The 27,001-nt window shown below is 41.4% G+C and overlaps 3 protein-coding genes and 1 long non-coding RNA gene across 5 annotated transcripts in view; 2 read left to right on the forward strand and 2 right to left on the reverse strand.

The window, feature by feature from the left end:
* The first annotated feature begins 659 nt into the window (after positions 1-659).
* On the forward strand, positions 660-6,409 carry hlfb (HLF transcription factor, PAR bZIP family member b). The gene is made up of 4 exons (XM_076999547.1): positions 660-1,307; positions 1,743-2,051; positions 3,192-3,406; positions 4,644-6,409. Exons 1-4 carry the CDS (start codon positions 1,199-1,201, stop codon positions 4,857-4,859), a joined length of 849 nt encoding a protein of 282 aa, XP_076855662.1. The 5' UTR covers positions 660-1,198; the 3' UTR covers positions 4,860-6,409.
* Positions 1,761-2,489, reverse strand: LOC143510331 (uncharacterized). The gene is made up of 2 exons (XR_013129948.1): positions 2,406-2,489; positions 1,761-2,132 (listed from the first exon to the last, which is right to left on the reverse strand). It is a non-coding gene; the product is annotated as an uncharacterized LOC143510331 (long non-coding RNA).
* A 4,135-nt stretch (positions 6,410-10,544) lies between the features above and the next one.
* On the reverse strand, positions 10,545-12,371 carry smim36 (small integral membrane protein 36). Its single transcript, XM_076998561.1, has 2 exons — positions 11,834-12,371; positions 10,545-10,642 (listed from the first exon to the last, which is right to left on the reverse strand). Exon 1 carries the CDS (start codon positions 12,265-12,267, stop codon positions 11,968-11,970), a length of 300 nt encoding a protein of 99 aa, XP_076854676.1. The 5' UTR covers positions 12,268-12,371; the 3' UTR covers positions 10,545-10,642; positions 11,834-11,967.
* Positions 12,372-19,245: 6,874 nt separating this feature from the next.
* The window catches only part of ankfn1a (ankyrin repeat and fibronectin type III domain containing 1a), a 64,271-nt gene continuing 56,515 nt past the window's right edge, over positions 19,246-27,001 (forward strand). Inside the window, exons 1-4 of one of the 2 annotated variants that reach the window (XM_076999549.1) lie at positions 19,246-19,481; positions 20,203-20,327; positions 20,692-20,838; positions 23,699-23,934. In XM_076999549.1, coding sequence (XP_076855664.1) covers positions 19,365-19,481; positions 20,203-20,327; positions 20,692-20,838; positions 23,699-23,934 — 625 coding nt within the window. In that variant the 5' untranslated portion in view covers positions 19,246-19,364. The remainder of the gene's footprint in view (positions 19,482-20,202; positions 20,328-20,691; positions 20,839-23,698; positions 23,935-27,001) is intronic. The other variant, XM_076999548.1, reaches the window with a different exon arrangement.

Genomic DNA, 27,001 nt, shown 5'->3' on the forward strand with positions numbered 1-27,001 from the left:
TAGGACCTTTTAGATGAAATCTAACGGTGCACAAAAAACTAGTTTCCGAGATTCACTTGGTATATTTTTACTGGATTAGGCACTTTTACATTTAATATCATAGGCAACTAAACTACAACGGTGGTTATTTGAAAAGTAAGTAACATCAAAACAGCATTATTTAAGAACACTTCTTTCTTTTCGATAGCTGTACAGACAGAGAAGACAGTAAAGTCGCCTCAATAGTCCACAGTCTGCTCCCAATTAACAACACACATGTTGCTACATGTGGCTGGTCTTCCAAATTAAAAATACATGATGCCATGTACACTTTTAGCTGGGGATATCACATATATTGCTTTAGCATCCAGTTGCCAAGGAAACTTGCAAAAAGGAATGAAAAAACTACGGTTCACAAGACCCGCAAATCTGTAAGGCAAGAAAGAATTTGTCCAAGGGTCCGAGTAATAGAATGGTGAAAATCGCAAGTAGAATAAAAAAGCCTAGTTGTTTTTTAACGCATGCGCAGAACCTTGGGCTGGCGCATGGGATTCAACGTGACCGACGAGAGGCAGTCGCTGCTGGTCGCTTGATGTAATTGGATAAAAGTAGGTCAACGTGTTCACGTGACCTATTGTTCCCCCCGCCCACTTACTGAGTGTGCAAAGGCAACACGGACACTTTGATGACAGCTACGCGTGGATTCTCGAAAACAGCCACTTTAAAACATCTGTGGAAGATGTTTTGGACGTGTGGTAGCTTGTATTATTATAGCCTGTCGTGCTACACTACGTGTGTTGTATTTGGAAAGTCATTTTTGTAATTATGAAAACACAACTAGTTCATCACACTCAGTTATTTGCAAAAAGCTAGGTGTGTCTCGCATCAACTGAAATAAATGACATTTCACTCAAACATCACTACTCAATAAATCAAGTAATGTGTTATCCCGTTTGAGTACATCGGTCTCGTGCATCTTAAAGTCGCTCCAGCATGTCCAGCCTCTAGATGTTTGACGTCACATGCTTCAGTCTTCACACATGGAATTGATCATTTCAACCCAGTCTGCAGTGCTCGCACATGCTTGCTGAAGGAGTGTGTCGGCGGCACACACAAAGTCGTCTCCGATTTAATATTCAGCAGACGTGACAGACGTTTAATAGCACCGACCTGACGGTTACGTTCTCGACTCGCATTTTATCTGCAAGGAGAATCGACGATGTCCGGACCTCTCGCAATGAACCCAACTTTCCTACCCCCTCAAACTCACTGCGTCCTGAAGTCGTTACTGGAAAATCCAGTGAAACTACCACTGCACCACGAAGAAGGTAAAAAACTCTTTTATTTAATTCATATTATACCTATTTACGTTTCATCATGAGGAGCGTTACAGAACAACTGTCAGTGGCACAAAATTGTTTCACAAAATACTCGCAGACTTTTTAACTATGTTGAGAATATGTATTATTCTCTTGGCTAACCCAAGACATTTACTTTAATAATACTTTTGCCTACATTGTTGATTGATTCGCTTCAGTAGCAAAACGGACTTTTTACACTTCAAGGTCCACCAAGATTTGCGTACATCCTAAATGTCGTGAGTCGTTAAAGATAAGTCCACAAATAGACCTAAAATAACAGAAAAATATGGTAGACGTAGCATAAGGAATCAATATATGTGAAGCAACCAAATGAAAAACAAGAGCTATAATCTAATTAATCTTCAGAGGGTGTGAAATAAACATTAATTGTTCTTTTTCCAGTTTTTGGCAAAGAGAGGGAAAAGGAGAAGAAGTTGGATGAAGAGAGGAATGTGCCACAATCTGCTTTCCTGGGTCCGATACTGTGGGATAAAACTTTGCCTTATGACGGGAATAATTTCCAGTTGGAGTACATGGACCTCGAAGAGTTCCTCTCTGAGAATGGTATACCATCCAGTCCGTCACAGCATGACCGAACCGTTCAGCACCAGCAGGCCCCGGTGTCGGTCATGGACGTCAGTAACCCAGCTGTCACCTCCATCCACACAGGCGTGCTCCCACAGACCTGTCTCCAGAGCCCAAGCAGACTGGGTAACGTTGCATCAATAACACCCACATTTCCACTTTCATGCAGAAAAAGCTGCTGTGGCCCCTGTTTTTTGGCACACACATCTGTACAAAAAGATGTAAATAGTTTTTAGCCAGTCTCATGTCCTGTTCTGCTAGAGAGACTTCTCTGAAAGCACTGTTCACATAATCTCATAATTCTGATAAAGATGGGGGGAAAATATCGGATGGGCCTATATACTTTATAACTTTAGTTATCAGTCCAGCAGTAGGCTACTTGAAATGTAATTGGTGTAGTCCTGCACTTCCATTTAATTATTAGTCTTAATACTGGATGCAGTATAAAAGGCGCATCGAGAGATTAACTTTTACACTGACCCCGTGGTCGTGTCCGAATTTGCTGCACAATCTGTTCCGAGTCGAGCGCGCACTGGTCACGTTTAGCTAACGAGGCGAGCCCAGCGCCTCCTCCGCGCGTGCGCGCTCACGTTTAGCTAACGAGGCGAGCCCAGCGCTTCCCCCGCGCGTGCGCGCTCACGTTGGCTGCGGCGTGCTCTCTGCTGATCTAAAAACTTCCTTGGCCACACCAGTGAGAGATTTGCTGTCCTCCCAACTAATGTCTCACAAATTAGTAGTATAAGCAACTAACACAATGAAGCTTATTCATGAGACTCCCTGAAGCATGATTACCCAGCAAGACACTTATTTCAGCAGGTCCATATGAGGACCAACATAGAGGTGGTGCGTGCTTAGTTAGTAGGGCCTAATGACTTGTAGCAAGTTGGGGAAAATTAATGAATAGGAATGTATTTAAATGCGCAAGTAAATGGATGTCAGTTGTTTGTAACAAATAGCTAAAGTCTGTAAGACTTCGTTTACATTACCCCAAGTCAAGCTCTCATATAATACACAAAATGTATAGTCTTCAACGATTGGTTACATATTTAACCTCATCAATCCCTGTAGTCGTTTTGTCCCTAGACAGCACAAAGTAACGTTTGCATCATTAGTGACTTGTGCGCCACTTGGTGGATTGGCGTAGGTACTGCACTCTAATCTTAACGTACTGTTAATGTAATATGTAGGACGCTTCTGATGTAGACATGGGATTTAGGCATAGACTTGTTTTTAATCTTCTGGTTTATATATTTTAATACATTACAGTGCTTCCTCCACTACGCAATACTCCCAGTCCTCTTGACCCAGAGTCCATCGAAGTGCCAGTGAGCTATGAGCCTGACCCAACAGATCTGGCTCTGTCCAGTGTACCCGGTCAGGAGACCTTTGACCCTCGCAAGCACAAGTTCTCAGAGGAAGAGCTTAAGCCTCAACCTATGATCAAGAAGGCACGCAAAGTTTTCATTCCTGAAGACATGAAGGTAAGCATCCAAGTAGTTCCTCATTGTTTTGAAAGTGCATACATGTGCGCATACACACAACCATGTGTTATTGAGGGGAAAAAGAGGAGAGGACTTCACATGTAACGCTTCATTTGCATATGACCTTTGGCATGTTAGTCAGCGATGCTGCAAGTTGCCTGGAGGCTTGAACCCAACCCTCCATGGCTACACCCTTGGACAAACACGCCCGTGCTCTGCCTTCACACTGTTTCTGCCAGGGTTGGGATTAAAGGATTTGCCTGTTTAATTTGTTCCAATAAAAGTGGATCAATTCAGGGATTCACAGAGCAATAAATTGCCCAAAGCTGATTTCACATGCCTTCATGAGATAACCCGTCACCGCATGGATGGGTAATTCTCCAATACCCACTGTGTTAAACTAAAAACATGGAATTGGATAGTAAGTGAATGCTGCATTTGGAGACACCCACTTCAGGATTACATTTGTTTAAGTATATTTACTTAAAAAAAATTCAATGAAATTAGCTAGGGATCTACACAGTAATACTGATCTTTTAGATAAAGGAGTATAGCTTGATTCAGTACATGTGATGCAATGTGGATTAAGTATGCTAATTACATAAGCAAATCCATAAATAACAGAGCAGTGATGCATTAAAAATCTGTAGCTCAGAAGCGATGTGCAAGTCATTAGCAAATGAAGAATGAAATAACAGTAAATCTAATTTACCATTTGGCAAGAGCACTAATAAAACTATTTTAAGATAGTTTCTTACAATGTGAAAGTGGCAGTGAAAATACACAATGTGTCATACTAGCCTAGATATTGCCCGGGGTACTTTTTGGACAGTGGAAGAACCAAATAATTACTAAATAAAATCCTTATAATCTGGGCAATTCTTAAAATATGTTTAACCAAAAAATAGATGCGACATTTGTATTTTTAAAGCTAAGCTGTCATTTCATGTGGAGAATACATATTTTCTAATGCTTTCTCCTTGTGTGTACTAGTGTGACCAAGGCAAGGGAAGTTTGAAAGAGTGTTTTTCAATGAGGGACCGTTCACATCTAAAACTGCTTGTCCAAATTTAATCAATGTAATCACATCATCATTAACACTCGCCTTCTGTTCATGGCCAGTGATCAGGTGACTAATGAGAAACGAAAAGAGAGGGGGAAAAAAGGCATATCTTCAAAGTGTTCCTGCCTGTTTCACCCCTCATTCCCTCCTCTATTATTCCACCATTTTGAGCAGGACGACAAATACTGGGTGAGGCGTAAGAAGAACAACATGGCCGCCAAGAGGTCACGTGACGCTCGGCGCCTCAAAGAGAACCAGATCGCCATCCGGGCCGGCTTTCTCGAAAAGGAAAACACGGCTCTCCGCCAGGAAGTGGCGGAGCTGAGGAAAGAGCTGGGGCGCTGCAAAAATATTCTAGCAAAGTATGAAAGGCAACATGGCCCCATGTGATGCGGTGGTCCTGGAGGCCTCGCTCACGGTTTGAAGAACTATGTAAAGGGTAACGTCGACCAGTCAGCTCCCGCCTCTGCCAACCTTCCCTCAGTCTGTTCTTGGCACTTTAGAAAGCAGAATACACTCTGTATATTCATGTGCTTGTTCCATACTTTGTACTTTTTTTTTTTTTTGCAACACTTTGTACACACTAACAATTGTCATGCTGTCAAGAAAGGCAGAAATACTTTTCTGTATTGTGTACATTTGGTTTCATGCGTGCTGTAGCATTTCATTATACAAAAACACTGTCTTAATGCTACATTGTTTTTCAGTAGACTCGGTACCTCTAGTACAGAGACACAGCCCCAATATTCTGTCCAGTGGGTGTGTGCTGAGTGCCCCCAGTTTCAGAGGACAGTGGTCAGATTAGTGTCCGTTGTATCTTCAAAAGACCTGTTATTCACTCTGAGGGAATGGAAAGTAGCAGGTGTAATGTACGAGAACGATAAACTTGGGCAAAATATCTACAATAAAATATAGCTCTATTCCTGCTCAAGTCCGATAAGGAGTTGCTTCAGTTATTTTCCATTTTATAGGTTTAGCCAATGCTGTCTTCAGGAATTTTTGTCAGCATTAGGATAAGTCTTATTTTGTCTGTTGATGTAGTGCCATTACTCCTCATGGACAGAATATTCTTCAAATAATCAGAATTTTGTTTTATTTCTCTGGCTAAACAGTGCTCCTCTCGGTCCAATCAGTCTAGAGAGCTTGTTTTGTTAAGGTGGAATATTATACTAAATCTGTTGCAATAAACACATTCATGTAGAATGTAACAGGATGTTCTGACAGGAAATATGTTTGTACATAGTGTTTAAGATGTTTTGTTGAGATTGTGATCATGTTGCATAGGACAAGCTAAATTCTGGCCATTCAAGATTGAATGGCAGTTTTGAAAACTTGATTTTAAAAAGGCTTGGAATTTGAGCAAAAACTTTGCGACAGTGAATATATATATATATATATATATATATATATATATTACATATACACTATTGGTATGTGTAAAATGTACAGTATTCTTATTTCTGATTTTCTTTAGACAAAAAATACCCTCCAAAACAACCTCATTGTCTTTTTTGCATGGGCATTATTGGAGTATAATCCAAAATATTAATTTAAAGCATTTAAGTATCTGTAGAAATTTCTTTGCTGATGTGGCCCAGTAAAACTGAACCTGTATTGGCAGCATACTTTCAGTATGGGAATTCAGTAACAAATGAAAGGTGAAGTGATTTCTTCCCTCTTCCTGGTTTTTCCTCCCAAGTTCCTTTTCATGCTAGTAAAATATTGGAATTCTTCTGGAAGGATTATGTGCTTTGCTGTACTTGGTGAAAGTAGTAAATGTTAATTTTGAAAAACTCATTTACAGCATTTATTTTCTAAACTACTGCATGTTTAACTTTGGTAGAAATCTCAGATTATTTATTGTCTTACATTTTTTATGTCTGTTTTCCCTCCCCCCATGTTTTAATTGCTCATGACCAAAATAAAATGTTTTAAATTTCCTGGTCGCAGTTTTTATTAAGCCTCATGAGGAAACGTCAAGCAATAAGAATGGAGTCGTCTCCTGCACTTCATTAGAGTTGTTTAAATTATGAGTTAGTCTACACTCCTCAAAATGAAGGGAACACGTAAATACAATGCAACTCCAAGTCAACCAAACTTCTGTGAAACCAACCTGTTCCGTTAGGAAGCAACACAATCAATTTGACCTGCTGTTGTGCAAATGGAATGGACAACAGGTAGAAATGAGAGCTAGACACCTCCTATAAATAGGAGTGGTTCTGCAGATGCTGATCACAGCTCACTTCTCAGTACCTATGCTTTCTGGCTCATGTTTGTCACTTTTGAATGTTGGTGGTGCTTTCACACTTATGGTAGCATGAATCGGACTCTACAACCGACAGAAGTTGCTCAGGTGGTGCCGCTCATCCAGGATGGCACATCAATGCGAGCTGTGGCAAGAAGGTTTGCTGTGTCCGTCAGCGTAGTGTCCAGAGGCTGGAGGCGCCACCAGGAGACGTGGAGGAGGCTACAACCCAGACGTAGGCGGGCAACAACCCAGCAGCAGAACAGCTACCTCCACCTTTGTTCAAGGAGGAACAGGAGGAGCAGTGCCAGAGCCCTGCAAAATGACCTCCAGCAGGCCACTAATGTGCATGTGTCTGCACAAATGGTTATAAACCAGTTCCATGAGGGTGGTATGAGGGTCTGACGTCCACAAGTGAGGCTTATGCTTACAGCCCAACATCGTGCAGGACGCTTGGCATTTGCCAGAGAACACCAAGATTGGCAGATTCACCCCTGGCACGCTGTGCTCTTCACGGATGAAAGCAGGTTCACATTGAGCACACGCGACGGACGTGACTGACTCTGGAGATGCCATGGAGAGCGATGCAGGACAATACTAGACCATGTGGATGGAGTGTCAGCAGTCCTGCAAGACGAAGGAATTGATGCCATGAACTGGCCCACCAGTTCCCCAGACCTGAATCCGATGGAGCACAGCTGGGACCTCACCAGCCACCAACATCACATTGCACTACAGCTTGTCCAGGAGTTGGCGGATGTTTTAGTTCAGGTCTGGGAGGAATTCCCGCAGGAGACCATTCGCCACGTCATCAGCAGCATGCCCAGGTGTTGTAGGGCATTACAGGCTCATCAAACTTTGTAGTGTTGTTCCACTTTAATTGTGTGTGACTCCCACTCCAGGCCTCCATTGGTTTATAAATTTGATTTTCACTGATGTGACTGTCAGCACATTCAACTTTGTACAGAATTGTATTCAATGAGAATAATTCATTTCATCCAGATCCAGGTTGTTCCCCTTATTTTTTGAGAAGTATATATTTAAAGAAAGAAAAAAAAATTTCTACATGCTTTTTGACGAGTTATGCAGGTATCCCACCTCATTTTAGTCTAATCTTTTTTAAAGGATTCTTTAGAATTAGGATTTATTTCCATGTTCTCCTTCATTGTTCATAATAGATTTAGAAAACAGTTTTTGTACTATTAGCAGTTACATGCATGTTACAAGTCTGCGGACATACGCAGTAAAGAAAATTGAAAGGAAAATTCTGGATATGGAGCTCTGATCCATACTGGATTTGGTGTTTCACATACCACTAGAGGGCATCCTTTCTACAAAACAGGACCGTCTTCTCAAACACACACAAAGTTTAAAACAATCATCGGACCCTTATATGAAACATAACCTCTACATCCTACTCTCCCTCATTAGCAGCAGTCTAGTTCTGCTCATAATCAGTACCTGTAAGGCAGTGGCTTGCCAGATTGTGGAAGCAAACCTGGATCACTATGCTGGTTAATCAGAGGTTAACAGGATGAGCCAGTATGTATTGGTAGGACCCAATTGCCGAGTTCTTAGGACTAGGAGTGATTGAAGGCAAATCGGAGACCGTGGGGACCGGGAAGAGAACCCGTGTCGCCACGTAGGTAAACCAGAACATGAGAACCAAGTAGGCTAACACTCGTAAAGAAGTAAAGGGAAAAATAGAGGAGAAATTCCCGAACGGTTTGAGCGGGAAGAGAAGAACAAAACGACGCCAGGCGAAGGACTGGCTCTCAACTAGCAGAAACAGAAATAACTTCCCAACAGAAGTAGTAGCTTTAAAAAAGGAAAGTAAGCAAACTTATCTTTTCAGTTTCAACAAGAAACATAGAGAAAGTACAACCCGAGAGAAGAACTCGAGAGGAGAGAGAAAGAGAAGCCAGGGAGCAAGTCCCGTAGCCTCTACTAATAGTTACCGGCTGACCCGTAGCCTATGCCAGAACACTGACCAACGATTCAGCAACAAGCGACATCGCGTGAGCTGCTTATAAGGGCTGCCGACTCCGAGCAGGTGTAGCTCATCTAGTCTGATTAGCCCGTCGGCTCCCTCTAGTGGCCAGCGGCGGTAAATTGCTGGAGTCAACTTTTACTGTACCACCCCCATGAACAGGTTAATTTCTCTTTTTAGATAAATGGAGGTTGTTGTGCCAAAATAATTTGATTTTACAAGGAAGCTACGATGGTGATTAATGTTACTTAGGTAACTTAAGTCACTTAGCTTAGGAAATCTTTATTATTTATTATTTACTGTGAAATGTTTTTGTAATATGTAATGAAGTGTGATATACAGTAGAGCTTGTATTAGCTAATGTAAAAAACCTTTTCTAACTTGGTTTTCACTTTCCAGTTCCTCTCTGCAGACTTTTAGTAGCCTAAAGTCAAATTATATCTTCAATAGTACTTTTTACATGTATCTGTCTCTCTCCATCTTGGTCTCTCTCTGTCCTCCCACATCTCAGTGTTATATAATGTGGAGTCGTGTTTGCTCCATATTGCAGCGACGTGTGTTGGCAGCAGCCTTCCTGTGTATTTATCTGTGCAGGCCGCCTCTGGGCGTGGCCTGGTGACCTCTTACCCGACACAAATGCAGATGACTTCCTGCAGGGATTTCTGTAGCATTTATCAAATAGAGGTGGAATTATATAAACCTATTTGTAAATGCAGAGGGAGCAGATTGGGACGTGCTGGTAATCCCCAGCCTGTGTCAGCCAGGTGGCAGGCCCTCTGGAACAGGACATCCACAGAGCTCCCGGCTGGTCCTGTTACAGACTCTGACCTGACCCTGACCCCTGACCCTGACCCTCTGCTCATTCCACACAGGTCAAGGCACTTTTCTTATGTGTGTTATTTACTGTTCATGCTGAGGACTTGTTCCTTTAACAATTTTTCCCCCTCTGGGTTTAGTTTGTGATACCTGGATAAACATAACATGGATGATATGTATTTTTGCTTTCTTCATGTTTACAGAAGTCAAAAAAGGAAAAAAAAACATTTTTTTAAGGCTACTGTTTCATAGCTCACACCAACTATATCTTTATTTGGGCACTCGAAGAGTGGCAGTATTCATTAATTCATTAATCTTTTAAACTGCTTAATCCAGCTGAGGGTTTTGGTGGTGGTGGCTGGAGGGGGGAGGGGGGTGGGGTGCAGCTTATCCTGGAAACACAGGGTGCAAGATGAGAACATGCCCTGGACTCAGCACCAGTCCATCAAAAGGAACACACACACACACACACACACACACACACACACACACACACACACACACACACACACACACACACACACACACACACACACACACACACACACACACACACACACACACTCATTCTGGATTTATATATATAAACCCAGTCACTGGTCAGGTTGTCACTAAAGCAGAATTTAGAGGTTGGCCAAATGCCAAAGATGATCTAAATTGCAGGCTTGCAGAAGAACAATGTATTCCTTAGCACTCAGAATACATTAAAGTGAGAAGGCCACTGTCTAAGCCTTTTTCTTAGGTGTCAAAGTCCCCAGGGAAACCATTTATTACACAACAATGTCATTTCTGTTGCAAAAGTCAGAACAGAGTTTTTAATATCATATGAACTGTTGAATGATATTAAACATGGCCAGTGTGGAAACATGTAAGTATGCATGTTTATCAAATATCCTGATTTGAATCAGAAGTTACACCTGTTGGCTACTGAGTCCTAACATATTAGCTACAGGCTGCTTTTTGGAGTCTTAACATATTAGCTACAGGTTGGTTGTTAAGTCCTAAGCCACTTGCCCTCTTCAGACTTTTTCCTGGTAAAGCCATGAATCAATCTAAGCCTCGGAGTCCAGAAGCTGTACTCAGTGTGGATTATGTGACCTGGATTATAGGAGACCCGTTGTCCTAGAAAAGAAAAAAAAGAGGAACATTTAAAATTTTGTAGGAAAATATGATGTTATTTTAGTCTATGTTCAGCTTACAGTCTGTGGTGATGAGATCTGAAGGACTGTCATGGAGTTATGCAAGTTGGCTGATAGTCACGATTCCAAGTCACGGCCAAATCATTTAACCATGGCTTTCTTTACCTCTGGAGCAGCTTTGATTGCTTTTACTGGCAGCACTAACTCTAAGGAGGAGGAAGCTCTTAATTGAAAAATAATTGTCAAACATTCTTACTGCTGCTGTGATCAAACTTGTTTTTCTTCAGAGACTTTGCTAGTATTTTGAACAAAGTCCATAAAAACTCTTACATTTACAGAAAGTGTGCCCATCAGTCATAATTATCTTAGGCCAGGCTGTATCAGAGTCATACTGCAAATATTTAATATTATATTCTTAGTCCAGGTCATTTCATAGTTATAGTTAATTTCTTCAAACTCTGCTGCTGAGAAAACAAAGCAAAGAAATAAAACATATCTACATTGTTGTGTTGTAACAATACTCACTAAAGGCTGAAACATGTTATGCATTGCACTCTACAGCAGAACTGGACAGTATAGACAGCTGTGCTGTACAGTACTCAAATGTAAATCATGATTTGATTGAGTGGATGTTCCTTCATTAATATGTTTGTTCATTCACTGTGTACAGCTGGGTCAGAGAAGTGGGGAAAGTGTTATAGTCAGAAAGCATGTTTCATTGTACAGCAGTTCAGGCAGGAAGCTAGCTTAAAACATAACATTTTAATTTACATTTAACATTTAATTTTAGAGAGATTAATAATTTTAAATGGGTGTATGAGTAGTATTGCATTAAAAGTATTAGTACTAAAAGACATTCATTAAAACATGGTGGAAAGGTAATAAGATAACAATAATAAATGTCATTTAAAACATTTATTATTGTGTGTATAACTAGAATTAAAATAGAGTATGTTGAATGCTAAGTTCCTGAACCACATATATAAATTGAAGTACAAAGGATAAAGTTGAAAGTCTTTTTCATTTGAATGGGAAATGAAATGGTGACTGAAATACTGGGACTGGAGCTGGTGGTGTGTTGTGTTTAGTGAACACTGAGCCTGATGCAGAAAATGAGCTGGTGTTAATCCCTCTGCTGCTTTCAAAGTCTTGGCAGGAGCTGACTATCACTTACCTTTTCAGCATGCTCCAAATTTGGTTTTAGGTGAAAAACATTCCACACCAGAATGGTAAAAGAAAAATCAAAGAAGGATCCAAGAACGTTCAAGTCAGCAGCTGTTCACCCTGTGCCCAAAACACACTGGCCTCTTACACTAGCGTGCTCTTCTTCTCCTCTAAACCAGGGACGCGAGACACTCCGCCGGTGGCCGCCTCGTTATTTGTCTCACCCTCTGCTGCGGAGTTCTGCATGACCACCAGGCGGACCGGAGACTGCTGCTCAGACACCCCGGACTCTGGGGCGTACTCCTTGGTGGGGTCCTTGCCGCGACAGTCGTACAGGATGCAGGAGATGAGGAAGACCAAAAGCAAGATCACGTAGCTGGCAATGAGGATGATGAGGTTTAGGGTGACGGGGTCTATCTCCAGGTAGAGCTCCATGAGACCCATGGCAATGCTTCATCCCTGGCACTGCGCTTGGAGAGGAACGTGGCCACCATGGACTCCCGTCAGCTCTGGTGTCTGGCGATCAGCGCAGCGTCCCAGAGGGCGACAGCAGGACCTGCGGCACAGCTCAGAGTGGATATGTAGCTTTGCAGTTCAAAGACTTTAATCCCTCCTGCTACTACTGCAGCCCCCAGAATACCCATAGCAAATGATTAAAAGCTGCTCAGTGTAATAACTTAAACTACCATTTTCATTTTTGAATTAAAATTGTGCATTTTAGGTTGAATCTTGGCAAATTACACGCCGATGTAAACGTGGATAAAACAGAAATTCACTGTCTTGCTTTTGTCACTGGACCAAGAACATCTTAGGGATTTTAGTGATTACTGAGCAGTAAATGTCTCATTAGTTATAATTTTTTAATATGGCATAAAAAGAATTTGTGTTGTTGCTCATTTGAATTTTTATGGATACATGACTAAAATACACCCACGGACACTTTATTAGGTACACCATGATTGTACTGGGTTGGACCCACTTTTGCCTTCAGAACTGCCTTAATCCTTCGTGGCATAGATTCAACAAGGTACTGGAAACATTCCTCAGAAAGTCTGGTCCATATTGACATGATGGCATCACGCAGTTGCTGCAGATTTGTCAGCTGCACATCCATGATGCAAATCTTCCATTCCACCACATCCCAAAGATGCTCTATTGGATTGAGATCTGGTGACTGTGGAGGCCATTCAAGTACAGTGAACTCACTGTCATGTTCTAGAAACTAGTCTGAAATGATTCGCGCTGATGACATGGTGCATTATCCTGCTGGAAGTAGCAATCAGAAGATGGGTACACTGTGGTCATAAAGGGATGGACATAGTCAGCAACAATACTCAGGTAGGCTGTGGCATTAACATGATGATCAATTGGTACTAATGGGCACAAAGTGTGCCAGGAAAATAACCCCCACACTATTGCACCACCACCACCAGCCTGAACCGTTGATACAAGGCAGGATGGATCCATACTTTGATGTTGTTGATGCCAAATTCTGACCTTACCATCTGAAAATCACAGCAGAAATTGAGACTCATCAAACCAGGCAATGTTTATCCAATCTTCCAATTTTGGTGAGCCTGTGTGAATTGTAGCCTCAGTTTCCTGTTCTTAACTGACAGGAGTGGCACCCAGTGTGGTCTTCTGCTGCTGTAGCCCATCCGCCTCAAGGTTCGACGTGTTGTGTGTTCAGAGATGCTCTTCTGCACGCCTTGGTTGTAATGACTGTTTATTTGAGTTACTGTTGCCGTTCTATCAGCTCAAACCAGTCTGGCCATTTTGCACTGACCTCTGGCATTAACAAGGCATTTGCGCCCACAGAACTGTCGCTCACTGGATATTTTCTCTTTTCAGACCATTATCTGTACACCCTAGAGATGGTTGTGCATGAATATCCCAGTAGATCAGCAGTTTCTGAAATACTCAGACCAGCCTGTCTAGCACCAACAACCACGTCACATTCAAAGTTACATAAATTACCTTTCTTTCTTTCTTTCTTTCTTTCTTTCTTTCTTTCTTTCTTCACCTGATGCTCAGTTTGAACTGCAGCCGATCGTCTTGGCCACGTCTACATGCCTAAATGCATTGAGTAGCTGCCATGTGATTGGCTGGCTGATTCAAAATTTGCGTTAACAAGCAGTTGGACCTAATAAAGTGGATTTTTATCTATTTTATAATATAAAAATATATTTTATAATATATGAAAAGTTCATTTACCAAGCAGTGTGTTTAGAAATTAGTTTGGGACAGGAACAAGTAAAAAATTCCATAGATTCTAATGACTTATAGTAGCAAAATAGCCAGCAGGGAAGCACAAGCTCCATTTTGAGGTTCATTTGCAGGGGACAACAGTATTTGTTCAAGTTAATGTGAACATTTATGTGGATTTGTGGCTTCTGTTTTTTTATCTTACATAGAGAGTCATTTTGAATTCTATCATGAATACTTATCATACACCACTCTATCTCCAAGATTCATCATTTTGACATGCACTGTAATAAGATGGGTTCAGATTAAATGTTCTAGGTTATGTATACGTATATGGATGTCTGAAAGTGGACCATGATGTCATTGGTGGCATCTGTTTAGATTATCTGATTGTCTGATCTGATACTCTGATACACTGTCAGTGAAAAACAATGGTACAGAACCACATATAACAACTCACAAAATAAAGTTTACAAATACTATCTTTAACATACTTAACAATGCATAACCATCTAACAAGTCTAGATTGACGTCACACCTGGCACCTGTGATGTCTTTGTTTTGTATCCCATGTGTTTTTCTCATTAGTCCAGTTTGCCGCGCCTTTTTGGTTATCTCCGCCCATGGTTATTAGTTTCAAGTGTTCTTAGTTTATTTGACCTTGTTAGTTTCAGTTATATATACCTCTTGTTTTCAGTTATTGTTTTGGGGGTCAATCTTGATTCTGGCTTGTGCTTGGTAATTTTTTTTTGTGGTCTCTAATGTGGTTTGTTGATTTAATTTAATTTATTTATTTTATTGTGTCTGTTGTATGTTTTGTTCTACCATTTTGTGTTTGTGTGCATATCTTGTTGTGTGCATATCTTGTTCTTCTTACGATACATGATAGTTACTTGCTCTGCTGCTTTTAACCAGTTTGAGCCTGTCTCTCTTACTTTGCTGAAGGACATTGTCACATATTTGAAACCTTCGGCTTCCTCTGAGGATGTTCTCCCTTCCAGCTTTCTTAAAGATCTCTTTGACACTATTGGGCCAAATATACTTGCCATTGTGAACAGCAGCCTTAAATCAGCAGTAGCGCCTGCTGTGTTTAAGCATGCTATTAAGTTCAGCCTCTCATTAAGAAATCCAATTAGATCCATCAATTCTCTTTATTTTTAGACCCATTTCCAGGCTACTATTTCTCTCTAAAGTTCTGGAGAAGGTTGTTTTTTTGCAGCTACAAGATTATTATTTTTTGGATAATAACAGTATCCTGGAGACATTCCAGTCTGGGTTTAAACCACTTAATTCTACTGAAACTGCACTTTTAAGAGATTTTTATGATCTTTTATTAATTACTGACACGGGACTCTGCCACTCTCCTGCTTTTAGACCTTTCAGCTGTGTTTGATACAGTGAACCATGGCATCCTTTTGGCTCAGTTGGAGAAATGCATTGGAATACAAGGCACTGCTCTGGAGTGGTTTAGGTCATATTTATCAGGAAGAAGCTTTTCAGTTTGTTTTTCAGTTTTTAGCACCTCTCAAATGTGGAGTTCCTCAAGGGTCCATTCTTGGGCCTGTTTTATTTTCATTGTATATGCTTCCCTTAGGGTCTATTCTGAGGAGATATGGTATCTCTTTTCATATATATGCTGATACCCAAATCTATTTTCCTCTTAAGCAAAGAGAAAAAACTCCTTAATGAAGCTGCTAGATTGTCTTGAGGACATTAAAACTTGGATGGCGTTAAATTTTTTTTAAGTTAAATGAAAGTAAAACAGAAGTAGTGATTTTTAGATTCAGTAGTTCCAAAGAGACCCGCTGTGGAAATTTTGATTGTTTGAGCGCCTATGTAAAACCTTATGTAAAAAATCTTGGCGTGACAATAGACCATGATCTTAAATTAAATAGACAGATTAACTCTGTCATCAAATCCAGTTTCTTTCAGTTGAGGCTTTTAAATAAAGTCAAGCCGTACTTAAATTTGATTGATTTTGAGAAGGTCATGCATGCTTTTATTTAATCTAGACTGGATTATTGTAATGGGCTTTATGCAGGTGTTGGTCAGACCTCACGGTTGCAGCTGGTTCAAAATGCTGCTGCCCGTCTTTTGACCAAAACACATAAACGTGAGCACATCTCACCCGTATTGGCTTCCCTTCATTGGCTTCCAGTTTGTTTTAGAGTTGATTTTAAGATTCTGTTGTATGTTTATAAAACACTAAATGGCTTAGCTCCAATCTATCTCTCTGAACTCCTGCAAAGATATAGTCCATCAAGGTCTCTCAGATCTGCTGATCAGCTCCTATTGGTGGTTCCTAGGTCAAGGCTGAAATTATGGAACAAGTTGCCTTTACATGTCAGATCAGCCCTTTAACTCTCAGTTTTTAAATTGCATCTTAAAGCTCATTTGTATTTGCTGGCGTTTAATAGTTTTGTTCTTATGTATCTATGTATGTCTGCATGTGTGTTTCTATATCTTCTTTGGACAGCACTTTGTTCAACTATTGCTGTTTTTAAATGTGCTTTACAAATAAATTGACATTGACATTAGTTTGTCTTATCTGTAGTTTTTTTCCCTGGTCAGCTAAGTAGTTTTGTTTTCCTAGCATCTGTCTGGTTCCCCCATTCCTGGTTTGTATTTGTTAGTAGGCACTGTTCTTTTTCCTATATCAAGTTGTTTTAGTATTGTTTGTCATGTCTAATGAGATTTAAATTGGTAAGGTAACAATAGGCAGTCCCACTGTCCTAGATCCTGGACTAGTTCCTAATTGACCTGGCTCATCTCAGCATGTGCGTCCATCTCCTAGTTACTGTTACAATAGGTAAAAAATAGCAATATACTTTATATGTGTTATTAAATGTACCGTTTGAACTTAAAACATACAGCAATCATTTAAGTGAATAAAATGTCTTTGAGGTTTCCACAATGAGCTGATTGCTTAATGCTAAGAAGGCTGATCTGATTTAGATATCTATTTTTAAAGTAGGTGTTATATGTAATTACGTTTAAGTTTGTTGTATTACATAACATTTAATTACATTTTATTTAAAATGGCACATGTTGCTCACTTGAACAGTACACTTCAGCAAAGCATCCTTTAATGGTGAAGAGGAAGGAGCGAGAGTCAGGGGTTTGTTTGGTAGTCTTTATTCTCCATTAGACATTCAAACAAGAAAGCAAACGCTGACAGTGCAGCAGAATGAACTCTCAACAGTCATTGGCATAGACAGCACTAGAAGGTTTGTGTGTGGGAGTGGGCATGACCCTGCTGGGCTGGGCTGGGCTGGGCTGGGACCAGCGCACCATGACACATTGAAGGCATGAATGCTTTTATAAAGAGGTGTCATTTTCATGTTATGGAGTAATTTCACAACTTCCAAAACAAATCTAGGCAATGCAATTTAGCATAATATGATAATCTAATTTTCCAATACTGAAAACAAAACAGTACCAAGCAAATACGATGCAGTTCAGATCAAATCCAGTTTAAAGTGTTTATTTTACAACAATGATTACTGTTCACAATAATGTTGAAGAGATCCACACAATATATGTGAGTTTAAAACCAACACATTTAATCAAAACATAAAACTCCTCCGCAGTGCATTTGTCCATTTATCTAAACTCACTCAGTGCTGGTGACCTAATATTTTGTGACCCCGCCCAATTTTCCCTGTAGCTCGTTTTCAGCAGATGGTGCTGAGGCTGAGCAGCAGGAGGCCTGCTGGAGAACACCACCAGACGCTGGATGGAGGTGGCGGCACCATGGGGCTCGGAGCTGTAGGCCACAGCCATAACAGTGTCAGTCATCAGGAAAGATACACGGAAAGGTACAGCACAACAGGTGCGGGAGTCCTCTGTGCCTGCAGTGCCCACAGCCACCTCCAGGCAGTTGCCTACGATGGAGATTTTCAACACGTCGTGGACAGCAGTCATGTTTCTGTCTGTATCCACAAAGAACTGAAAGTTTCCTGAAAGATTTTTTTTTGTTTCTGGTGTGTATAGTGTTGTGAGTGAACTTGCAAAAGTAGGTCTCTTTTATAATAAGCTTTGGGAGAGAGATGTGAAAGAGTGGTCAAACACAATACAATTATAATCATCAATCGGTTAATTGAGGAGGGTCTCTGTGTAGTGCCAGTCTCCAGGCCAGCAGGGAGCCCACCAGCCCAGCAAGCAAAACAAAGAAGTGGCCCACAGCTGCAGGGCCACACGAGGTGCTCTGAACAATCTGAGGGTGATGTGGATTACTGGCAGATGTTCTATACGGTCTTCCTCTTTCACCTTCTCCCTGCACCTCCTGCTTCTGTGGCCTGATCTGACTCTTACTAATTGGCTGTATGCTGCTCTGCACACAGGCTGGAGGTGGCTCTGATTCTATCACCTTCCTGACTCACACAGGCACAAGCACAATAAAGAAACACATGTTGTGTATTGATTTCTTCAGAGAAATCACCATCTACAAGTGAGCCCAATAATCAGAGATAACAGGAGCAGCATTTCCCCACTTGTTTAAGAGATTTTCAGGTTGATTATAAAGACAGTCTGTATTTGAAAGAAAAAAAAAAGATTACTATTGGGCAAAGGGCAGAAAACTAGCTGATGCTCCCACAGCTGTTAGACGGAAGTGTTCATCACCCCCTTTGGGATAAAAACAAGGAATTCAGTATTAGTTTATGGTGGGGTACTATGTCTATACAGCTCCCTCTTCTCCTCTGCTTTTATATATATATATATATATATATATATATATATATATATATATATATATATATATAGCTTAGAATTAATGGCAATGTCATTGACACAGTACATTCTCACATTTTGTGAATGATTTAGGTGTCATAGCACTAATGCATTTTGTGAAATGATCAGCATTTCTTGTAGGTCATTTAAACTGAGAAACACTTTTTCACTAACATTGATTTATAGCCTACAATATCAAAGGTTATCGTATTTATTCAATGTTGTATGATAAAGTAGGCTGAATCGTATATTGAAGATGGCAATTAAATCTATGTTTTGATCAGTTACAAAAATATTTTTCATTTTTTAAAACCATGGCTCTTGTTAATACCATAAACTAGCTATAAAAAGGCCAGTATAAAGTTAGAAACGTCGCTATCTCCCGTCCTGTAACATCAACAAGAAGATGCACTGTTTATGTAACTTCGTGGCTAATTGCGGTCCCGCAATTTTCCTGGATAACTACACAAATATTTCCTGCCTAAAGTTATCTTCCCTCTGACATCTTCTTTGAAGTTGGGACAAAGACACTTCCTAAAAGAAATGCACATTTCCAAACCACTCTCAACCTAAGAGAGCCTACGCGTGCTTGTGTACATTCACGTATGACATTATTCCACAGACATGGCGAGTTTTTATTTTCGGAACAAAGAATAAATTGCCAGATGACAGAGGCTGCAGAGGTTGAAGCACTTCCTGATGCCGAGCAGGGATCATACTTGGTGAGTTCTGAAAATTCGGGCTTTCTTTTTTCAACTCAGACTCGCTGCGCTTTTCTGTGTCTCTTTATCCTCGGACAAGTTCAGCCTGAGAACATTGTTGGGGGAAGAAAAGCAGACGAGCAAACTGCGAGTTAGCAGTAATCCTTCAGAGTCAAGGAACCAAGAGTGTATTTGTATAGCTTAACGAGTTAAAACATTCTCTTACCGAGTATGCTACATTTTTTGTTACAAAATATCTGCGAAATAGACGCGACAACATACAAAAGTTTCACCAACGAGTCGTGGTCTTGTTCACTTTAAAACGTCTCGCCCGCGGGAAGCGCGGAGCTAATGTGGAAGGAAGAGCCGTAATTAAAGATGGATGAATGAGGAAAATGGTATCTTGAAAGGAGCAGACAAAGAGAACTAGGAATGCACGTTTGATTCCTTCTTCACTGCGAAAGTTTTTGAAGTGTTTAAGCCTTTTGGCACGTTGCATATATTCTTAAACGGCTGGGTTTGGTGAAAACACTCGATTATGGTTTTGTTGCACTAGATGCACGGATAGAATACCCAAATACTGGCCACATGGGGAACAGCTTGCATTTTATCTTGCATATTGTTTTCAAAGTTTACTTTGTATAACAAAAAGCTGTTGATGTACATGTAGATGTCAGAAAGCCTTTTGTCTGAGCACTAGTTTACAAAAAAGTGATTCACTTTTGTGTTTCTGCATCCTCAGAGATGGCTCAAGATGTCTTATGACACTGAGAAGACATGCCTCCTGCTCCCTCAGGAAACTCGAGCGTCATGTGTGTTCCACACAGCTGACGAGAAAGATGAAATCCCGGGCATGGGAGAGGACAGGTACGCTCTCCGCTTTGTGTTACACACAGTAATGTGTACTCTGTCAGTTGAACCAGCTGATGAAGTGGCATGAACTGGTGGTGATTTATGGCAGCGTTAACTGAATCAGATCAGTTTAACAGACTGCATTTCTGTGGCTTAAATGACATCATCATAAGGTGAATGTCATAACTTGTTTATGCATAGATAAAGCCTAACTAACGCATCATCAAGAAAGTGACATTTAACATTGACTTAATGAGCAGTGTGACACACATGTCTCTGTAGTCCTTGTTGAGGTCGTTACAACAGAACATGCCGTGTTGTCTCCTGCCTATTGACCAGAGGCGTAATTGTGTCTCACATTATACTATGTGTATCACAGTGTCTTGGAGATGCTGAGCTACTCAAAATTCATGGACCTGGAGACGTGGCTGTGTATGCCGTCATCACTGCTCCCCAGGAGCTTGGAGTCCACCTGCTCTGCCTCACCATTGTCCTGTGACGGGGACTCTGGAGACACAGATAGCAGGTAAGACATCTCCCCGAATTGGGGGGGGGGGGGGGGAGGGGGAGGGGGGCATTATATATAGACGTACAGTTATAGTAAGTATTCTTTTTTATTTCCTTCCCGCCACACACACACACATACACACACACGCACACACACACACACACACACACACACACACACACACACACACACACACACACACACACACACACACACACACACACACACACACACACACAAGAATCTATGATTCATTTCAGAATAGGATGTTTTGTGGAGGTATTTGTTTATCTGAGGTAAAGTAAATGTCCACTAGATGTCATCGTGCAGGGGATTTCAGAGCAATTTCATGGTCAATACACTTTTATTAGAATGTAAATCAGTAGCATAAACACAAATTATTTGTTGTTAGTACATGGAGGAATCCATCATGGTGACAAAGAAGAAAAGGGATTCAGACTTAATGTGCAGTTCCAGTAAGCTGCACATATGTCACCACTGACAGATTGGCAACGAAATTTATCTACTGGGTACATTGTGGTCAATTAACAAGAAGAAGAGAATTTCATTTCTGCATAGCACAGACATTTTCACTTTGGTAACATTCACCATACATGGTTTTCTGAGGCATTTTATTCTGAAAAGAAGCAATCTTAGTAATGTATTTTTTGTAATATAAGTTGCAATGTGAAATGCGGGTTATTGGTTAAGCATTGCTATCGGAACACATTTTGTTTGAATGATTGTATATGTGCTTCATCACAAAGCTCGTTTTCTGTTCTTTCTGAGCTCTTTCATAACACCATTATGAACATCTGTGACGCTGGGCGGCGACAGACGGACGAGACACAGAATCCGTATTTTGTCTTGACAGACGTCACTTTTATTTTTACAATTATTGCGCAATCAGTGCACGAATAATGAACAGGTACACACAACGTGTAGACTTAGACAACGACGAGCACAGGACACTGCGCGAGCGCACATTAAATAGACAAACCACATTAGCCCCACGTGATCACGAGACGATTCACAGGTGAGACTTATTAATCACACGACAAAACCCTAACCACGTATATCCACTGACGCAGACAAAGCACGTGGACAACGTTGACACACGCCCAAAAGGGAGGGGCCGGGGTCCTCAACGTGACAACATCTCTCTTATGAACACCATTATGAACATCTCTTATGAACACCATGCTATTAGGTTTCCCAAATTTGCTACTGGGTTCATCCAGAAATGTTCTTTTCAAGATGCCAATCATGTTCATCTTATTATCACTGGATCAGAATGCAGGCTTTTATAAAAACAATATCAATAATTACAAGTAGTTGGACTTTGAGGAGTATGTGGTAAAATCTTTCCACAACCCACTGGAGAACACCAGAACTCTTCTTGATTTGGTGTTAGTACCTGTTCAGTGTGTCTTTCAGACTTTAAAATGCATAGAAACAATGGAAAGAAAGCTAAAGGCTGCCCCGTTCTAAATTCTAGCTGACCCTAATGAAGTAACCCTGTAGCTGGTATTGCATATCTTAATGGAAACATAAGCGTACATTGGACACTTCTTATATCTTGCTTCATCACTTTAAGAATCAACTCACTCGCCATCAGATAAGTGGAGCACTTGACTCCTGATCGACTGTTGTGGCTTTTGTGTGTTCTCCATTGGAACACTTTAGCTGCAGGTGAAATTCAATATTTATGATGAACGTTGAACGCTAGCGAGGTGTACTGCTACCTTTTAGCAGGGGTCTCTTTACCACGCGGGTGCCCTGATTGCTCTGCGGTTAACTGTGAACTGGAGCCCTCGGCAAACACTGTGGAGAAGGTTTATGAGGTTTAGTCTAAGTTATAGACTGTAGAAGTAGTCATGGAAAACCTTTTATGAACGGATTTTCATTACGAGATAAAGGAGGGATACATAGCTATGTGGCAGCTATGTTTACAGTTGAACGTCTCACAGAGTTTTGGTTCAGGAGAAGAAAAACAAAGTACTTCAGGAGAAGATCATGGAAAGTCCAAAGTTACACACTTCCAGAATCCAGGTACATTACACAGGGTAGTACAGTAAATAATATAGGGAGTAAGTGAATGTTAACTTTTATGCTAAAAAAGCAATACATTACTTAACAGCAACACCTTTCTAATGTGCAAAGGAATTATTGCGGCTCCTACATAGTTTTAAAAATGTAAGAAATCCACTGAGTTTATTTGACTGAGTGGAAATTGTGTGGAGTTACTAAACTATGAAGCATTTGTATTGTAAAGTTGTTTAATTGTGATGTTAGAATACATCATTTGTAACGTCACTGTAATAATGTAATGTATTTAAACAATTGCAGTAGATAGTGCAGATAACCTCTATGATCAAAGGTTCTGAGCTCTTCAGTATGTCTGTGATTCAGTGCAGAGGATTTAAGATCATTCAGGATACAGAGCACCCTGCTGTGTCTCTCCTTGTCCTCTTACTGTCTGGAGAAACACTTTGATCACTTAGGTCAAGAACTTTCTGAGGTTTTAACAGCACTTTCTTAAAAACTATTTGGCTGCTTAAGCACGTTCAGCATCTTAAACAGGGTTAATGGTTAGAGTAGTTAATCATAGCCACGTTTAAGTTTACTTACATGGTTTAGCGTTTTTTAAGTACTCTTTTGTTTTAATTGTTGTGTGTGTTGCTTGTCTGAGTGCAACAAAGTAAATTCCTAACAATCATGTCATGTCATGTCATGTCATGGCAATAAATAGTGAAATTGAGTAATTGTTATTATATGTAATGCGACATGCAATATGGGTATTAGCACTCGAATAACATGCAGGTCATAATCAGGTCAAAATGATCAAGATCACCAAGTTTCATTTTCTTTCCATCAGCAAGCCCCTTCAGAGGGACTCCATCTACCAGAACCATGCCCATCAGAGGGAGAACAACCCATCTCCACCTTCCCCAATCCTGCCTGCTACCGTGGCCCCCAAGGCCCCCGTGGCCCAGCGGACCACTTCTACGCCGCTTCTCAAGTCCGGCACGGGTGTCGGTCAGGGGGGCGTGAGCTACAGGAAGCGTCGGCGCTTGGCTGCCAGTCCTGGGGGTCTGCACTGGAACGCCTCAGGTACGCCACACACAAACTGGGCACATGTCCAAGCAGCCGATTCAGTGTTTAGATGCACATTAAACGAAACCCAATTGTTGTTATTTGTATTATTATTATTACAGTGGTTGTTGCTGCTTTTGTCCATTCATTCAAATAAAAGTTTTGAGAGTACCAGGAAATCTCAGTGCGGAGGGGAATTTTAATGTAGGTCAGATGTGTGGGATGATGTGTGGGCGTATGCAAAAAGCGGCTGGAGCCAAGCTGGTATATCGACTTTCAGACTGCAACTGCAAGAAGGCAGTGTCTGCACAGTGATGAAGGCAGCAGTGATAACGGCTCGACGACCTGAACGTTTTTCCCACGAAGACCGTAAGACCATGAGCATTTTGGCTTTTTGACTACCGGCTTCCTTTTGTGTCTACCACCGGCTTTATTATAGCGTGATGGAAACCAGTCCCAGAATGCACGCTGTTGCACTCCCAATCAGCAGAGGTGACCCTGCCATTAGTGCGTTTGTTGGACATGGAAATGACTCATAATTGTAGGCTGTACTTGCAGCAGCCACCTGCAGCCATTGTTCGTTAGTGCTGTAACAATTGCTGTGTCAGAGCTTATGGATGGCCTAACGAGCAATTCATTTGTCAAGAAGCTGTCAGCTACAAAAAAAAAAGGAACAACAAAAAAATAAATAAACAAGCGCTAGCAGACTTGGAGCAAGCAGGACCCCTCCGCTGCGCTGACACCCCCCTTCAGAGGAGAGAGCTATTATCAGTGCCATTATGGGTGGTGCGGAGGGGCAGGAAGCTCCTTTCTCAGTGCCATAAACAAGGCTGACAGTGTCTGTGGCAGGCACGCGCCTGCCATGTGGGCTCGGGGAGGATTAAAGACATTCACGCCGCCCGCCAGAGAGCCTATGTGCTGTGTTTGTGATCTCATGCGAATGTTGGTGCATTTAGAAAAGCAAGACAGTGATGCTGTGTAACCAAACCTAAAGACTGGGGTTTTTGTTAATGCAGAGCTTTCTGTCATGCATGTGTTTCCATGTTTTTTTTTTTCTCAGGAGAACGTTCTGCCATAGTTACTGCCTGGGGCCGTTTTGGCTGGAGATAGGAAGTGGGGTTAATGTTGGGGCATCTTGACTCTCTTGAAGGCTTCGGAGCTCCATGGACACACTGAAGTCTGCATCGGTGTTGCAATCAATATTTTATCAAGCAGGCCTGTGGGGATAGTGTGTTTACTCTGCTACTGTGCCCTGTTGTGTGGTGCAGTAGTCGGCAGTTGAGCTACTAAATTCTGCTTATTAGCTTTAGGTCTGTGAGTCAGTGGTGAGGCTTTAAGTGATAGAGTGGCTTGGGGATAACGACTGACTAAAGCCATTGTTCCATTATTGACTCATTTATCCTGCGCTGTGTGTACTTGGCCTTGTGTCTGGTTACTCATTTTTGCCACCATTATGTAATGCTTGATGGTAAATATTTGTGACTTAAAATGTCTGCCTGGTTTCAGCTCTGATCCAAATGCAGGTGGTGGTGAAGAGCGTCGGCTCCGGTTCTGATTGGCTGGTTGCTAGTAGCTGCGCTGATTCCAGTGATCACTGCATATTTGAAAACGCATCAGACCTCAGCGGTGATTACACAGGTTAATGTAGTGAGGAGTTATCTAGATTGGCTGGTTTTAAGACCTTGAATGTATTGATGTTTTTTAAAGTTTAGATCAAAGCAGAAATACATAGTGAAACTATGTACTTTGGTCTCATTTAAACATTTTTATTCTTGTGCATATTCCATATTTATCCTGTAGAGGGCACTGTTGCATTTGTGCTTGCGCACAGGAAAGGGTGGAAGTGATGTTAACATTCCTGAAGAGATGGTAGAGGAGTTAGAGACTGAACTATTCAATCTCTCCTCTCCCAAGTCTCCTGAGTTCTATTTAATCGTGTCTGCACAGGAAGCGCTGCAGGGCAGTAGATGGCCGGCAGTTTCTTTCTCTGGCCTGTGTTGCTCTATAAAAATGTCTGTGATCATTTGCGCTACACGACCATGATTAATCATGCACCCCCATTCTGGCATAGCCTGGGACTACAGCTGACTCCTCACATTTAATCTCCTGTGATTTAGTGCCGTTTGACAGAGAATCGATGGCAATTATAGAGGCAGCAGAATAAGATGAAGCCATTAGTGGGGTCTTTTTTTTGTGCTTGTACCCATGCACCTTGGGTAATGTAAGAACTTAAGGGAAAATCGACAAAACCATCTTTGTCTAATATGTTCGAGCTACCGAAATGCATATCTCACCAGTCAGCTTATGATAGGAAGTGGTGCTTCCTGCACATAAACAGGTCTCTTCACACAGAATAATCAAGCCTATTGGTTAATATCGCAGCCTGCTCCGGGGGACGAATTAGACAGCCATAAACATTTTTTGAATACCACCATCCGTTTGCACCTGTGTTACTGTTTCCTGCGTGTCTGTGGCGTGCAGACGGAGGAAGTGTTAATGGTTCTCCCGCCTCTCCCAGTGGTGCCCCCCCCCCCCCCCCCCCCCCCCTCGACGACGCTCCTCAACTGCTCTGCACTGTCTGCGTTTTGGTATTAGCCCTGCGGTGTTGGCGAGAAGCACAATCTTAATGGCTCACTCAGTGGGAGGATGTGATGGGGTGTTACATCACTCCTGTACATGTGTATTGTGCGAGCAGGCGGTAGTCCTAAAACCACTCCCTTTAATGCCTGACGATGAAGATGAAAGGGGCGGAGCCTAAGTGTTAGTATGGAAGTGGGCCCATAGTGTGTTTGGCTGGGGCCTTCATTGATTCATGAATTTAATTTGGCATGTGGTTAATTCGGTCTTAAGTCAGGTGGATAGAGACAGAAAAACATGAATGAGCTACATGGTTGCCTGTATGTTTCTGCTTGTGTCTGCTGTGTACAGATTGTTTAATTTAAGATTGTATATTTGACCAAAATATCATTTAAACAGCAATGAATTCCTGCAAGACAGCATGTAAGCTTTTATTGTTTTATTGTTGTCCTTGCCAGATGGCTACCTATTAGCGTTACCTATTAGCAGTGCAGCAAATGAGTAGTGA

This window comes from Brachyhypopomus gauderio, chromosome 3 (assembly GCF_052324685.1).
Source record: "Brachyhypopomus gauderio isolate BG-103 chromosome 3, BGAUD_0.2, whole genome shotgun sequence".
NCBI classification, from domain to species: Eukaryota; Metazoa; Chordata; class Actinopteri; order Gymnotiformes; family Hypopomidae; genus Brachyhypopomus; species Brachyhypopomus gauderio.